Source organism: Gobius niger (assembly GCF_951799975.1).
Source record: "Gobius niger genome assembly, chromosome: 15".
Lineage (NCBI taxonomy): Eukaryota > Metazoa > Chordata > Actinopteri > Gobiiformes > Gobiidae > Gobius > Gobius niger.
In genome coordinates, this window is record NC_136866.1 from 3983727 (window position 1) to 4001918 (window position 18192).

Consider the following 18192-nt stretch of genomic DNA (forward strand, 5'->3'; position numbering starts at 1 on the left):
AAAATGGTGCATGTTTGTATTACACATATATTACTGTGTCAAAAATGTAACTGCGTTTTGACAACATTAGCTACACGTAACTGCAGATCTTACACATTATCTTATCTCCCAGTGTCCGTTATTCGGGGGGAGTTTTAATGCACTTGTGACGTATTTTGTGTAAGTCATGTGTTATATTCCTTAGTTACTGAAAAAAGTAATGCATTTTTGTAACTTGTAACTTTTGTAATGCATTACCCCCGACACTAATGTATTTAATGTATATCAAAAGGTGCTGCACTTCACTGTAGCGCGTTTATAACGTGGTAATAATGAGGGAGGATTATTACATTTTCCTGCCCTGTTTTTACATTATTACCCAGAAAAAAACTAACAATGCTGGTTAGTTATACCATAAACCAGTGTTGTTTATTGGGGTTGTGATTTATCATATTACCATCAATAATAGTCATGTGTCGGCATGTGTCATGTATTGTATTGTATTGTAAGATTTTACCATAAACAAAACATAAAAACCCATACGAACTCAAAACACAGAATGCCATGATTGAGGCAGTTTTGAGCTCAACATCAGATGTGCAGCTCAACACATTTACGTCTTAGTACAAACAATGTTGTTTTACCTTTTGCACATTTTACATGAGGCTGTCCGAAAAGGAGTGGGGGAAGTAAACACGTATTTAGTCCCACCCCTTTTAAGTACTGTCAGTCTCTTGTTCTATTTACTTTTTAGGCTTCCTTAAAACAATAATCTGAGCACTGTGATCTAAACCAAGTTGCCGTATACAGTGTGAAAACTACCTACCAATCAACATCAGGTTTACAACAGCTGATCATGAAAAGTCAGAGATTTTCTTCCGATACTTAGAGAATATCCACTCTTTGTATTGATATTTAAACTGTCTATATTTGGACATGGTTTGAGGTCTACGTGTCATTTATTCCATATTTTAGGACCACAAACGGACACACAGAAACAAGGGCAATTTTAAAGTGATCCAAGCCCCTTAAATGATATTCTCCTTCTCTTTCAGAAATCAACTGCTGAATCTTTAGAGGTCGTTGCTTATTTTTAGCTTTGTACATTAACTGAGCAGTTTTAAGGGGAGACACTACAGGCAAAACCCATTTTCTTCAGTTTTCATGTTTTGGGCCAAATTGGTCTCTGAACATAGAAGCTTTCACCCGGAAACAGAAAATATGCCTAATCTCCACAATAACATGTTTAAATATTGCGCTGATTCGATGTTCCCCCATAGACTTATATGGGAGAATGCAATTTCAAGGGTCTTTTTCTCAAAACACATTTTTCTGTCATTGTGGCGACACTATGTCCACGTCAGTCGGACCTAAAGACTTTACATTTTCCAGCCTTGGACTGAACAATATTTGGAAGATTTATACAGAGGGATTTTTTATTATCTAATCCCTTAAGCCCCATTTATTGAGTTTTGAATGTCAAAAAATAAGGCGAAAATTACATTTTTACAAATTCTTCCACTAAAAAACAGCTTATTTTAAAACTAAACAAGAAATCCTAAATCCGCTCTGAAAAAGTCTTGGTAACTCATTTATCAATAAAATGAAACCATAAATTTGAATGTAGCTCTATCCATTATTCAGAAGGAGTCTGAAATAGCAATAAAAAGGAGATATATTGATAAACACAGATTAAAGGCACTGACAATTTGACCCTTTTCGGTGTTTTCTTTTTTCTTCCACTTTTATGACGCTGTTTTCAGAGGCTGGAGCTGAGAAGTGTTCGAGACCGTCTTTTAAGGCATAGCTTTGGCTTTGCCCTAATCAAAAAGCTTCTTGGGGAAAAAGCACCAAAACAGCCACAAAAAATGAGAAAGAAAGAAAGAAAAGAAAGAAAACAAGGATGTAAACGCAACCAAAAAGTGAAAAAAATTCAACCAAAAAGGGACAAAAATTCAACCAAAAAATGACAAAAACTCAACCAAAATGTGATAAAATTCAACAAAAAAGATTTTTTCAGAGGGATTTTTTATTATCTAATCCAGTGGTTCTCAACCTTTTGGAGCCGCGACCCCCATTATAACACGTAAAGAGGTTTGTGACCCCCCGCCCAGGTTTTACCGTGAAAAATAGGAACATTAGCCTACATAATTCTTAAAAAACAAAGAAAAAAACAAATGGCTGAAACAAAATTCATCAAACTATGATTAAATAATTGTACTCTGGTAAAGTAGCAAACACGTGCTACAATAAAACATTAGATTATATGCTAATGAAAATATGTATATTTTATCTAAATGATCTGGCGACCCCCCAAATTTGTCTCGCAACCCCCTTGGGGGTCCCGACCCCCAGGTTGAGAACCACTGATCTAATCCTTAAGCCGCATTTATAGAGTTTTGAATGTCAAAAAATAAGGCGAAAATTTAATTTTTACAAATTTTTCCACTAAAAAACAGCTTATTTTAAAACTAAACAAGAAATCCTAAACCCCCTGTGAAAAAGTCTTGGTAACTCATTTATCAATAAAATGAAACCATAAATTTGAATGTAGCTCCATCCATTATTCAGATTTCGTCGCCAAAAAGATGGGAAATTTGGGGCATTTTTAGTCATAAAACACCTTGAAAAGATAAAATGACAGAAAACTTGCAATGTATTTTCTTCTCACATTTAAGCCAGTGATCGACAGCACAAGTTTCAAATTGATGTCTGTAAATATAAATTTTTTCCCTCTTCACCTGCAGCGTCTCGCCTTAAAAGCGATCATGTCTTGAAGTTTTAGAGTTTTGGCTTTAATAAACAGTGGATTGGTCTCGGTAACCAGCGTTATAAATTGTTCTTGTTGCTCTTTTTTGACGGATGATTAATGGTTGTAAAGTAGTTTTATAATTATTACCCCAAATTTCAGCACAATGTGTCGAGCGAGGCGAGAGAAGAATGTAATTACCATCATGTTCATGTTATTAATCCATCCTATCAGGCTGCTGCTGTGCTGTGAGGTAAAGTGAAACCCAAGAGCTCAACGTTTCCTCTTTCTCTCTCCTGTAATTATCCGCCATTAGTGTCAAGATATTCCACATGCGATCTCCATGACCCGATGTTTTCCTCCAAACCGTCACCCAAACACGCACTGACACTTGAAAGAAATAGCAAACTATTTTATTGTACTTTTCCATCTTGAACAATGGTGATTTCTAAAACTATATTCACAAAGTTTTGTTTTGAATGCCAAGGTATTTGTTATTATTATTATTTACACACACAGACAGACACACATGCACGTGCACACACTCTCGCTCTCGGGTCACAGGCGCACGTTACACGGCACAACCAGGAGTCAGGACACCACTGGACGCAGGGGAATCTGCCCGGCAACAGTCAAAAAGAGCAGGAGTCTGGAGTGAAGCAGCTGAACTTCATGAAGGCGTGATTATCAGACCTGCCACAGTGGAGAAGATGGTTCTGTGGTTTGTTTTTGTTGTTTTTTGGCCTTGTTGTTGGGCTGTGACCCGCTAATCCCAGGTCAGGCTTTGGAGAAAACTGGTTCCAGACAGGGGCGGACTGGTCCATTCTGGAGGAGCACAGAAGGGCCACTGGCTCCTGGGCCACCGGTCTGGCCTCTCACTTTACCTTATACCCCCACCCCTGGGCGAAACCGAGCTTTACCCAAATCTAAAAGCTTAAAAGAAAAGCATCCAAAGACAAAAATGTGCTGGAAAAGCAACAAAAAAGTGACAAAAATGTGACAAAAACGTGACGACCAGTGTTAATTTCGTCGACTAAAATATTTAGTCTTGATTTTAGTCAAAGTGATATTTTTGACGACTAAAATTGGACTAAAACTAAATTCAAACTTTCTCATGAGACTAAAACTGTGACTAAAATGTCCAGATATTTTAGTCGACTAAAATAAGACTAAATAAAAATGAAAAGGAGAGACTAAAATCATCCAAACTTCTATTGAGCGTCTGAAAGAGCCTCAGATCATGTAAATTCTCTGTTAAAGGATCAGCTCTGAGCTTTGTTCATGTGGAGCAGCTCCATGAAGCAGAGGAACAACATTAAATATGATTATAATGAATATTATCAATGCAAAGTCGACTAAATTAGTCTTAAATTTAGTCGACTAAATTGACACACTACAAAAAGTGAATATCAAGCATTGGCTTAAATGACTTGAATTGAGGAAATGTTTCTTGTTTTGAGCGGTTTTCACTCATTTAGACACTTTTCCTGATCGGACCAAGTTTGCTTTGCTTGTTTGAGGACATTTCAGACCAGTTCTAGGGTAAATCTCGCTTGAAATAAGAAAGTAAAATTGCCAATGAGACAAGACCAATTTTCTTTCCCCATTGGCAAAGAAAATGACCTGAAATAAGAACGAAATGTATCGAAACGAGTCAGAAACATCTCAGAACAAGTGAAATAATCTAGGAGAAATATTTACCTAGTCAAAACAACTAAAATTTGGATTATTATGCTCAAATTGAGATGTTTATGCTAATCTAGTTAATTACTTTTTGCAGTGCATGCAATTTTAGTCGACTAAAACTAGACTAAAATTGAAACGTTTTTTTTACTAAATCTTGACTAAAATTAAATTACATTTTAGTCAAAAGACTAAAACTAAAATAAAATATGTTGTCAAAATTAACACTGGTGACGACAAAGCGATGAAAAAAGCAACACTGCAAAAAGTAATGAAGTAGATTAGTATAAAAGTCTCAATTTGAGCACAATAATCCGAATTTGAGATGTTTTGACAATGAAAGGTGTAGGTGGGCTCCTGACCCAGATTATTTCACTTGTTTTGAGACGTTTCTGACTCGTTTCAATACATTTTGTCCTTATTTCAGGTAGTTTTCTTTGCCAATGGGGTAAGAACATTGGTCTGATCTCATTGGCAGTTTTATTTTCTTATTTCAAGTGAGATTTACCCTAGAACTCGTCACAAACGTCCTCAAAACAGCAAAATAAACTTGGTCAGATCAGGAAAAAAGTGTAAATGAGATAAAACTGCTTTAAACAAGAAACATTTCCTCAATTCAAGACATTTAAGCCAATGCTCGATATTTACTTTTTGCAGTGAACAATAACATGAAAAAAACCCCAGAAAAACAAGAGACGAAAACACAACAAAAAGCAACAAAAACATGACAAAAATGCAGCGACAACGTGACAAAAAGTTACCATCACTTTCCTAGATTTGAGCTTTCAAATGAGGCGTCACAGTGTCAAGAAGCTTTTAGATTTGGGCAAAGCCAAACTGGAGAAAATGCTCTCGGTTAAGGCGGGGGGTCAGAGGTTCACATATGTATTTGTGGAAGTGTCACATTTACGCTCATTTGGGCCAGGCTGAACCAGAGTCCAGGGCTGGTTCTCAGTCCCAGTCCAGCCCCTGGTTCCACAGATGTCCGCTAGAGGCCACTGTTGCTCCACCACCGGCCTGAACAAACCCGCAGCCTGAAACAATCACCTCCACTGTGGCTCTGGATGCACGAGCCCACAATACAACACAAACCAAATGAATTCTCTCATCATGACTCAGCAGGAGGCCACACGAATAACAGGGCTCAATTAAGATTAAGAATAATTTCCAGGAATAAAACCAATTTTCCGTGTTCTTGTGTTTTAATTAATCAAACCGTAAATTCGATTTCTTGTAGCAAGCGGTTCAGCGACTGTAAGGAACTGTAAGGAACTGATTCATCGGCTATAGTGTTGTCAAAGCCGACGTCGAGGCCGGTGTTGGTTTTTCAAGCTTTTTAATTGCTTTGTCTCTGACTTTTGTGGGACTAAATCACTGGGCCGAGAGCCAGAGGGGGGCCCATGTGAAACCTGCTTTTGCCACGGGCCCCAGAAAGTCTATTGACGGCCCTGCCACATTATATCATCATATTTTTGGGGGGTGTTTTATCCTCAGATTAAAAAGAGAGGGTTTAGGGTGAAAGCAAAATGCAAAAAGCCCTGTGTCTGTCTTGGGACGCGTCTTGACTACGGCACTGATTGATTTTTATTAACTTTAGTCATGGATGGAGGCAAGGCCGTGGGAACCCAGGGTGCTGAGGGCGCTGCAGCACCCACTGGTGGATAGTTTGTGAACTGCAGGCAATATTAACCCCTTAACTCCCACCTGAACCGAGCACATTTTCTCCAGCTTTACCCCCAGTTCAAAAGCTTCTGGGAAAAAGGTGAGAAAATAGCGACAAAAGTGAGACGAAAACAAGGATGGAAATGTGACAAAAAATTTACAAAAAATGACAAAAATGGACGAAAATTTGACAAAAAAGTGAGAAAAATTTGACGAAAAATTGAGAAAAAATTGACAAAAATTTGACGAAAAAGTGATAAGAATTTGACAAAAAATGTGAATAATTTGACGAAAAATTGACGAAAAATTGACGAAAAATTGACAAAAAATTGACAAAAAATTGACAAAAAATTGACAAAAAATTGACAAAAATGGAAAAAAAATTGAAGAAAAAAGTGAGAAAAATTTGATGAAAAATTTAGAAAAAATGGACGAAAAAGTAATAAGAATTTGACAAAAAATGGCAAAAAAAATTACAAAAATTTGACAAAAAAGTGTCAAAAAATGTACAAAAAAATGACAAAAATTGACGAAAATTTGACAGAAAAGTGAGAAAAATTTGACGAAAAATTGAGGAAAAAATGGACGAAAATGTGACAAAAATGAGACGACTGCCAAACAAAAAAAGTGATGAAAAAAAATCTGATGTGAAGAAAAAGATCAATTCAGTTTTGTAGGTCTTTCAAATGAGGCGTTACACTGGCCTACAGGATTTGGGTAAAGCTGAACTGGAGAAAATGCTCTCAGTTCAGGCGGGAGTCAAGAGGTTAATAAACAGGATTTACGCACAGAAAAAGTATTTTGGGGGTAAATTTTGTCCCCCAGCGCCCCCTAACTAAAACATCTTCCCACGGCTCTGGATGCAAAGCTGCTGAAGCCATGATGATGATGACGAATCAACACACAAGAATATATTCAATTGCACTTCTTCAGTCAAACCTTTATTCAACAGAATGGCATGAAAATACGTTTCAAGAAGGACATCATGTCAAAAAAAGTATGGAATGAAGCTTGTGCCAAAAAGATGTAAAAAGAAACACCTTGACTTGAAGCAAACAGACCTTTTTCTAGTTGAAATTTGTTATATTCGATGTCTACGCCCATTTTCTCGGCTGTGTTTTGCCATGTGGAGTAATTCGTCGTGGCTAAACCCGATTGGCTCAGTGAGGATGTTTCCTTTGTTTTTTTTTGGCACAACCTAAACTCCACTGAACATTCCTTGTTGGGACAGACGAAAGGTGCAGCGGGAGGCAGTCTGTTTGTGACATCACAGTTCAGAGTGGGACAGCAGTGAGGGGGAGGGTGTGGGGGGGGGTGAGTGTATTCACAGCAGAGGAGCAGGTTCCAGGGCACCTTCTTCCCTCCACACCCTGCTGACGGGACGCCCGCTGCGGCTGCTCCTCATCCCCAGGTACTGCCTCAGGAGCTGGTTCACGCGCTTCTGACTGTTCCATTTGCGCGCAGACTTCCTCACGCCTATGAAGCCCCCGTAGCGCTTCTGCAAGGGCCGGACGGGGGAGCCGAAGATTCTCCTGTACCCGTGGCGGCCCCTCTGGAAGCCCCCGAAGCGCTTGGACACGGCCCTCGACCCGCTGTCCTCGTCGTCGGGCGCTAACGGGGCGTCCCCCTCCGCGTCTCTGCTCTCCCGCTCCTCCGGCGACTCGAGGGCGGAGTCGTACGGCTCCACGGGCCCCTCCCGCTCCGAGCTGAGGTCCCGGGGGGGCAGCTCCTCGCTCGCCCTCTTGAACAGCAGCGCCGCGTCGGAGAAGGCCTGTTGTTGGGACAGCGGCACGGCCCGTTTGCACACCTCCCATGTGAGCGATGAGGAGACGTGACCCTCACACTCCAACAAGCAAACCTGCACAGGAGCGGACACGAGAGAGGGTTAGATCTGATGTTAAAGGGGGGGTGTTATGCAAAATCGACTTTTTCAAGCTTTACATCATGTTATTCTGTCATTCCCTCATTAAAAACATGCCTGAAGTGTTGCCTTTTTGAGTAATCTGTAAAAACTCTGATGGCGGCCATTTTAGGGATAGGTTTGCCTGAGTCCTCCTAGGAACGCCCCCACCTCCTGGAGACGCCTCCGAGCTTTTGTCACCAGCCGAGTAACCAACCACTGCCCCTCAGCAGAACCCCCTCCCCACTGATGCCACAGACAGCGTGTGGAGGGGGCGTGTCGGAAAGGGTCAGAGGTTTTTTTTGTTGGGTTTTCAACTCATTTTTGTAACTTTTTTGTCAATTTTGTGTCATTTTTTGTCACATTTTTGTAATTTATTTTTTTTTTGGTCAAATTTGTGTCATATTTTTGTTTTGTTTTTTGCTTTTTTTGGTCACATTTTTGTCTTCAATTTTTTTTTATCAATTTGTTGTCATTTTTTTGACACATTTTTATCCATTTTTTGTAATTTTTTCGTCCATTTTTTGTCAATTTCTTGTGACATTTTTGTGACATTTTTGTGACATTTTTGCCACTTTTTCATACATTTTTTGTCACATTTCCATCCTTGTTTTCGTTTCAGTTTTGTTGCTCTTTTCACAGCTTTTTTCCAGAAGCTTTTTGGATTGGGGTAAAGCCAAACTGGAGAAAATGTGCTCGGTTCAGGCGGGAGTTAAGGGGTTAAAGAGACAGAGGCCTATTTCAAGACATTCACTACAGCCATTTTGAGAGAGACATTTTATACAAGGCAGTTTTTCTAATTTACTGCATTTACAGACCAACAGAAGGTTTGCTCATCATTGTAGTGTGATATAGACTGGTGCTATGGGACTGAAAAAAGCAGAATACCCCCTCTTTAATTCAGATAATTTTTTCAAGTAATTTCAAGTGATAAAGCAATTATTTGTCTGATTTCAAGTGGGTTTTATTCTTCTTCTAGCATTTGTATCTTGGATTAGCTCAAACCGACACAAATTCAACATAAAAAGAACTTTAATTCAAGCAATTTTAAGTCATTTATCTCATTTAAGACGGTCGTTTTCCCAGTGTTGTGCTTTACTTTGTGCTAATAACCAGCGGCTTCGGCCCTCGGTCTATTTACAATAAAGAAAATCGTCCCTCCGCCAAGAAAACTCGCCTACCCCTGGTTTAAAGAGTGACCTGTCGAAGGCCCATAGTTGCGTGGATGATGCCACAGTGACATGACCTAGATATTATTCCATCCGGAGTGAGGAGCCGGTGCCGCGCGTCCATCACTCGATAAATGTGACATGCACTTGTGGCGAGTGATGGACAGCTCCAAATTAGAGCAATTTAGCTGCTGGTTTGAAAGACGGCGGCTAAATGACTTCCTTTCCCTGCAAAATGATGACTGTACTTTTCAATGACTCCTTGACGAGTGACGTTGAAATCATAGATGGCACCTGGAAGTTTTTTTTTCGTCTGCGCGGTGGAGCGGACTTCACAGCGGCCTGGCTTATTATCACCGCACCGGCCTCTCCTTCCTTCCCACTGTTTACGTAGTTTTAAATGCTGCAATGTCCTCCTGTTGCGTAACACACGGACTCACTTTGGCCATAATAATCCAAATGTTGGCTCTTTTGACTAGGTGAGAAGTTCTCGGGCATTTGTCCCAGATTATTTCACTGGTTCTGAGATGTTTCTGACTCGTTTCGATACGTTTCGTCCTTATTTCAGGTCATTTTCTTTGCCAATGGGGTAAGAAAATTGGTCTTGTCTCATTGGCAATTTTACTTTCTTATTTCAAGCGAGATTTACCCTAGAACTGGTCTGAAATGTCCTCAAACAAGCAAAGTAAACTGGGTCCGATCAGGAAAAGTGTTTAAATGAGTGAAAACCGCTCAAAACAAGAAACATTTCCTCAATTCAAGTCATTTAAGCCAATGCTTGATATTCACTTTTTGCGGTGCATTTTAGGCGTGGGAACCGCTGGGTTTCTCATGAGACACAATACATGGCTCACAACAATAACCAAACCTAACCAATAACCACATAAATATCAAGCATTGGCTTAAATGACTTGAATTGAGGAAATGTATCTTGTTTTGAGCGTTTTTCACTCATTTAGACACTTTTCCTGATCGGACCAAGTTTACTTTGCTTGTTTGAGGACATTTCAGACCAGTTCTAGGGTAAATCTCGCTTGAAATAAGAAAGTAAAATTGCCAATGAGATACGACCAATTTTCTTACCCCAGTGGCAAAGAAAATGACCTGAAATAAGGACGAAATGTATTGAAACGAGTCAGAAACATCTCAGAACAAGTGAAATAATCTAGGACAAATGCCCAACAACTTCTTAACTAGTCAAAACAACTAAAATTTGGATTATTGTGCTCAAATTGAGATGTTTATACTGATCTAGTTAATTACTTTTTGCAGTGTAATCAATGGTGTCACTATTGTGTACTTTCTCAAACAGTGCAGACCTCAGAAGCTAAGCAGGGAAGGGCCTGGCAGTGCTTGGATGGGAGACTGTTTGGGAACAAAAAGGAGGCCTGGGCGAATGTAGTGAGTGAGTGGTTGATGGTGGTCTATTCCTAAGTTATTTTGTTTTAAAGGCAACAGCTGTATTTATGTTTTGTGTGTTTGGGTGGGGCCAGGTAGCCATGCAGTTCATTAAATGGACAGGTGGGGGAACCCTTGTGGGGTGGAAGCTGGCCTGGGTTTTAGGCCCAACAGTTTTTTGACTGTGCTTTGAAAACTGTGGAACTGTGTCTATATGTGATCTTGTGGAACTCGGACCATATTAAACCCAAACTTCTCCGTTATCCTGTAAGTCTGGACATTCCATTTGTTTTGACTAAAAAGCACACGTCAAGCTAAGGCTACGGCCCAGGCTGCTTACTATGGCAAATTACCCTCAAAGATTGCCATAACAGACTGGTTGCTTCGCTTCTGTCAGTCTACCCCAGGGCAGCTGTGGCTACACACTACAAAAAGTAATTAACTAGATCAGTATAAACATCTCAATTTGAGCACAATAATCCAAATTTTAGTTGTTTTGACTAGTTAAGAAGTTGTTGGGCATTTGTCCTAGATTATTTCACTTGCTCTGAGATGTTTCTGACTCGTTTCGATACATTTCGTCCTTATTTCAGGTCATTTTCTTTGCCAATGGGGCAAGAAAATTGGTCTTGTCTCATTGGCAATTTTACTTTCTTATTTCAAGCGAGATTTACCCTAGAACTGGTCTGAAATGTCCTCAAACAAGCAAAGTAAACTTGGTCCGATCAGGAAAAGTGTCTAAATGAGAGAAAACCGCTCAAAACAAGATACATTTCCTCAATTCAAGTCATTTAAGCCAATGCTTGATATTCACTTTTTGTAGTGCAATAGTACCTTACGGAGTGGATGAGTAATGCAATGTAAAGCGTCTTTGAGTGTTCAAAAAACGCGATACAAAACCAATGCATTATTATTATTAATCATGATTATTCTTACTGAAAGAAAGTTAACTTCAGTAATACTTTATTAATCTCTGTAGAGAATTTCACTCTCTGCATTTGACCCGTCTTCGATGTCACCTGGCGACCTGTAAGGATCAGTGAGCTGCCAGCGTGGGCCGGCGCTCGGGGGCCCGTCTCCATGATGTGGAGCCAGGCCGGTGGTCAGAAACACACGGCTAACCTACGCAGACACGGGGAGAACATGCAAACTCCACACAGAAAAAGCCCCGTCCAGGTGGGAATCGAACCCGGGACCAACGAACTGTGAGACACGAGCGCTTAACTGCTGTGCCACCGTGCTGCGATTGATGCAAATTAACATTATTGTGGCACATCACTGATTTACATTGCCTACACTTCCATACACAAGACACCACAAGTATTTTCAAATTTGATAAATCAATTAGCACTAATTCTTATTCATGCATAGCCATTAAAAGTTATTCATTTCTGTAGCGCTGTTTGGTTAAAGTGCAGTGGTGCCTTTACTGTCCATGACTTCAGTTGAACGAAAGCAGCGGAACTCTGCACCGTATTGATATACACGTCTTCATTAAAAGTATTGATATCAGGGGCTGGACTGGGACTGAAAAACAGCCCTGGACTCTGACCAGCCTGGCCCAAATTAGAGTAATTGTGACACTTCCACAAATACATATTTTAACCTCTAACCACCCGCCTTAACTGCGTGCATTTTCCCCAGATCGACTTTTTATTTTATTATTTTTTTGATCGGCATCATCAGCAAAAAGAACTGGAAAGGTGGTCGTAGAAACAGAAGCAAAATCATTCATATAAATAATAAATAATAATGGTCCCAAAATTGAACCTTGTGGTGCACCATACTCCACGGAATTCCTTTTAGATTCATGTTTTTTTTAATACTGGGCTTTACCCAAATCTAAAAGCTTCTCGACTGGAGAGCAACAATGTGACGCCTCATTTGAAAGACCTACAAAAGTGATGGTAACTTTTTGTCACGTCATTTTTGTCACATTTCTGTTGTTTTTTTTCATTATTTTTTCTATCATTTTTGTTCTGTTTTTCTCACGTTTTTGTTGCCTTTTCATCACATTTTGTGTCACGTTTTTATTGCTTTTCCAGCACATTTTTGTTTTGTTTTCATCCTCTTTTTCTCGCTATTTTGATGCTCTTCTTTTTAGCTTTTAGATTTGGGTAAAGCTCGGTTTAGGCGGGACCTGTGGCCCTTCTGTGCTCTTCCAGAATGGACACATGGCCAGTCCGCCCCTGATTAATATAGGTATCAGTCAATCATAATGTGACACAAAAGGTCACAATATAAAGTAATTATAAAAGCTTGTAATGTGTAATTTAAGCGTAGGTTTACAGTATATGTTGACAAGTTCAACGCTGCAACACCTTCGGAGTCACTATAATGAGTCAGTTCATAATGGGACTTACAAGTACTTTTAATGCTTGAGCGTAAAGCTATTTCTAAGCAACAAAGGAGTTAAGCACCACTTTACATCCACCACTTCTTAAATCCGTAGCCCTTTCCTCGACTTGAATATCTGAGCGAGGTTAAGCGGCGAATCCCATTTCCTCCACAAAAGCGCCGCAGACGAGATAGATTGCCTGGTTATCAGAAAACCTGCTCGCATCAAAGGAATGAGAAGAGGGAGTTCGGCTGCGAGTCTATCAGCACAAATTAATTAAGCATCGTGAGTGAAATGAGCCCACCAGGGGACCCTCCGCCTGATCAATGCTTCCATCTGACGTCGTTTGGGGGGAAAAGGGGGGGAGGGCCCCCGGGAGCTTGTGTGGCAAAGCGGAGACAAAGGGGGTTAAATATTTGCGTGGGGAAAAGGGTCATGTATGTTGTTTTTTTTTGAGACGTCAGAGATGGGCCGATTTGACTGCGGTCGTTATATTTATTAGCCGAAGCGAAGGCCACCTCATTTACTCCCCATTTTCCACGCCAGTCAGCAGCGTATACTACATGACGGGGATTTGAAGCGGACACAAAAAGGAACATCAATTAAATCACAGTACTTTCCTCAGCCAAGTTTTTTTAGGGTCTATTTTCACTTTGAATTGCTGTTACTTGTAGACGGCACAATGGCAAAATGACTAGTTCGACACAGCGAAAAAATTGCTCTTGTTAACAGGGCCGTGGGAGGATATTTTGGCTAGGGAGTGCTGCCCCCCAAACGCTATTTCTTTGCTTATTTCGTATTTATTTAACCCCTTAACTCCCACCTGAACCGAGCACATTTTCTCCAGATTGGCTTTTCCCCAGTCCAAAAGCTTCTGGAAAAAAAGGTGTGAAAATAGGGACAGAACTGAGACGAAAACAATGATGAAGATGTGACAAAGAAGTGAGAAAACTTTGACAAAAAAATGACGAAAAAATGACAAAAAAACGACAAAAATTTGACAAAAAAAATGACCAAAAAATGACAAAAAAATGACAAAAAAGGACAAAAAAGGACAAAAAAACGACAAAAAATGACAAAAAAAAATGACAAAAAATTACAAAAAAAACGACAAAAAATGACAAAAAAATGACAAAAAAATGACAAAAAAATTACAAAAAAACGATAAAAAATGACAAAAAAAATGACAAAAAAACGCCAAAAAAATGACAAAAAAATGACGAAAAAATGACAAAAAAATACTAAAAAAAATGACAAAAAATGACAAAAAAAATACAAAAAATTACAAAAAAATTACAAAAAAATTACAAAAAATGACAAAAAAACGATAAAAAATTACAAAAAATGACAAAAAAAAGACAAAAAAACGACAAAAAAATGACAAAAAAAACGATAAAAAATGACAAAAAAATGACAAAAAAAACGTCAAAAAAAGACAAAAAAATGACAAAAAATGACCAAAAAAAATGACCCAAAAAAATGACAATAAATTAACAAAAAATAGAAAAAAATGGAAAAAAAAATCTGTTGATGTGAGGGGGGAAAAGATCCATTTAGATGAGTTTTGTAGATCTTAGCTTTCAAATGAGGTGTTACACTGGCTGGAGAAAATGCTCTCAATTCAGGCGGGAGTTAAGAGGTTAATATCGCTTGTAATGCATAGACAATCCACCAGGGGGTGCCGTAGCGCCCTCAGCACCCTGTGTTCCCACGGCCTTGCTTGTTAAACAGCAGCATGCAACCCAGATATATCCGCAATGTGGCTTTAATTAAACTGTATAATTGCGCTCCCCGGCCTGGCTGCTTATAATTAATACGTTTGTTGTATTCGGTTAGAATTATAGAGACCTTCTTTGTCTCAGCATTTTTTTTTTTCTCTCCCAAACAAAAGGCTTAAAGAAGGATCCCAGAGGATTCATTTAGCACAACAAAAGACGACACCGCTCATAATTAGCATTAGCAAACTGGCATTTTCATTTGATTAACGTTACGCAAAGGGACGGTATGGCTGAGCTGTGTGTTGCCGTCGTGCGTGTGTGTGTGTGTGTAAGTGTTTATCTGACGCGATAACGTGCGCACATTCAGTCTGATGCACAAAACAAAAGGGGATTGGAAAGGGGGTTCCATCTGGGGCTCTCGGGGAGGACGGCTCACACAATGCGGCTGATAAAAGGTGTCAGTCACCTGCGTGGAGCCGGCCGCACCGAACCCGGCCACACTCAATTACGTAGTTCCATTACAACTTCCCAAAAGGTCCCAGCTGTCTTTCTCTGCATCATTATCAGCTAAATTAGCCGTTAGGAGGCGATTCATGGACGCCCACACACTATTTTTACCCCTGTCTGTGCAGAGAGGGGATTGTTTCAGGTTTAGCTGCTGAATGCATTCCTCCACACAGCAGGGGAAACGGCGTGCAATGTTTCGGGCTTAACTATTACTCAAGCGTTGTTCTATGGGGACTACAATATTTAAAGGGGGGGTATTATGCAAAATGGACTTTTTCAAGCTTTACATCATGTTATTATGTCACTCCCTCATTAAAAACATGGCTGAAGTGTTGCCTTGGCACATTCACGTATTTCTGAGTGATCTGTAAAAGCTCTGATGGCGGCCATTTTAGGGATAGGTTTGCCCGAGTCCTCCTAGGAACGCCCCCACCTCCTGGAGACGCCTCCGAGCTTTGGTCACCAGCCGAGTAACCAACCACTGCTCCTCAGCAGAACCCCCTCCCCACTGATGCCACAGACAGCGTGTGGAGGGGGCGTGTCTAAAGGCTCAGAGGTTCTTAAAGAGACAGAGGCCAATTTCAAGACATTCACTACAGCCATTTTGAGAGAGACATTTTATACAAGGCAGTTATTCTAATTTACTGCATTTACAGACCAACAGAAGGTTTGTCATCTTTGTAGTGTGATATAGACTGGTGCTATGTGACTGACAAAAGCATAATACCCCCTCTTTAAAGATCTGAAGGCTTTTACAACTACATCTTCTGAACCCTCAGCCTTGTTATTAAAATAGTGTGTCTCGAGAAAATACCCCCAGCTTAAAGTTATTTGTACGCAGTTGTACAGAATGCCAACAGAGGGTGCACATCTCCTTCTTTGGTGCTCCAGTAACTGAATATGCAGGATATCTGAAACACGCATGAATGAAATCAGACAGAACTTCCAAAATGCCATAAGGTATACCATGAAAACATGGTTAAAAGCACTTTGTGATTTTCTCTGTGACTGTGTTTGCATGATAAAGATCCTATAATCCCCTCCTGGAACCGCCACCTTAACGTGGTGGAGGGTTTGAGTGCCCGAGTGATCCTGGGAGCTCTGTTGTCGGGGGCTTCGTGTCCCTGGTAGGGTCTCCCACGGCAAACAGGTCCTATAGGTGACGGGTCAGACAAAGAGCGGTTCAGAAGCCCCTTATGAGAGACCAACAGGCCCGGTTAGAACCATGAGGTCGTCCTTCTGTGGACCCACCACCTGCAGGATGGTTAGATCCTATAATACTGCAACTTTACAGCCTTACAAAATGTGTCATATTTGTTTGTCCCATCATGCAAATGGTGTTGGGGCAATTGGGGCATGGAATCAGTGGCCTAATATCTTTTTCCTTTGGTCATGGAAATTAATCAAGTGCAAAACAACAGTGCTAAAGATGCACAAAGTGACATTTGCTGTCACAGTTTAATGATATAATAGTAGATGCTGAAACCCACACATTTATGGGGAAAAGAAACCACTGTGGGACCATTCATCTTATTCACTTTATTCACCTTACTGGCTCCTTACTGCAGTGTTTTTCAACCTTTGTTGAGCCAAGGCACATTTTTTTCATTGAAATAATCACGAGGCACCACCAGCAGAAAATGTTCTCATCAAAGTGTCTTGGCGAGGAACACCGTATAGTCTCACTCGCCACAATGCCTCAATGCATCACTAATTCTCTTGTCTCAAAGAAATTAACTACCTGATATGGAAGAGTATAATATGGTTACTCTGCCGATCACGAGACAGCACAGACACTCGAAAACGGTACATTATTTGTGGATAAAAATGCATTTGTTTAAAAAAAAAACAACTAGGTGAGGCACAGTGGTTGAAAAACACTGCCTTACTGTAAAGCGCTTTGGGCCTGATAAAGGTAGAAAAGCTCTAAATAACTTTAGTCCATTTACCATTTACCATTTATTCCGCCCACTTTTGCCTCTTTTTGCCACAGATCGGCACTTCCTTTTGAAACTTCCGGTCGAGCGCAAAGTCCGTTCATTAAGCTGGGAACGAGGGAAGACGTTCGCCGCTAAAATCTGATGTTTAGTAGATCGATTTGTGTAAAAAGTCCAATGAAAATGAATGAAAATGGCTTTCATTTTCTCACTTTTCCAGTCCTATGTAAACTAACACGAGTGAAGGGGCGGGCACTATTCATGGCGGCATCCACGTAAACCTCCGGTGATTCCAATGGCCGCTGGCTGCTCTGCTTTTTGACCACGACACTGGGGGCCGCCATTGCTCCGCCATTGCTCCGCCATTGCTGTAGTACCTCCATATCGCCACTAGGCCCCCATTGAAAAGCATTGGAGTTTAGACACCTTAAAAACAACTTTAACGCCTGGTTTCTAGACTAGGCTCGATCTTCCTCCTGAGATAACGCTGGGTTAATCACAATATATGAAACCAGGCTGGTTTTCGTAAAAAGAATGTTTGAAATCTCGTACTTAATGAGGCTCGGACTGTTAGCATTGGAGCAGCGCGAGCTACACGTCACGCAAGGGCCGAGTCTACAGTGAAAATCCCGCCCGTATGTCCTTTTAAGGAACATGCTTCGTCAGAGCTGGGGAAGAGGAGTCTCTAAATCCTCCATGAATTCCCTCACAGCCGTGGTCATTATGGTAAACGGGGAGGAGTGAGCAGAAGACGTCCATTTTTTTTACAGTCTATGGTTGATTCATGAGCGCTCGTGGACCCGGAAACACCAATGCTACAAACAATTAGCCGCATCGATGCTAATATTGTACACACTTTTCACTTTGTTCCCTGAAAGCTGTGAAGCGTACTTTTAAACCCCTCCCTGCACTACAAAAAGTGAATATCAAGCATTGGCTTAAATGACTTGAATTGAGGAAATGTATCTTGTTTTGAGCGGTTTTCACTCATTTAGACACTTTTCCTGATCTGATTTTCCTGATACTTTGCTTGTTTGAGGACATTTCAGACCAGTTCTAAGGTAAATCTCGCTTGAAATAAGAAAGTAAAATTGCCAATGAGATGAGACCAATTTTCTTACCCCATTGGCAAAGAAAATTACCTGAAATAAG

General features: G+C 40.3%; 1 protein-coding gene across 1 annotated transcript in view; it reads right to left on the reverse strand.

The window, feature by feature from the left end:
• Positions 1-7227: 7227 nt before the first annotated feature.
• The window catches only part of LOC306974551 (prepronociceptin-like), a 48192-nt gene continuing 37227 nt past the window's right edge, over positions 7228-18192 (reverse strand). Inside the window, exon 3 of the mRNA XM_079571847.1 lies at positions 7228-7931. Within this exon, the coding sequence (XP_079427973.1) occupies positions 7398-7931 (534 nt within the window). The 3' untranslated portion in view covers positions 7228-7397. The remainder of the gene's footprint in view (positions 7932-18192) is intronic.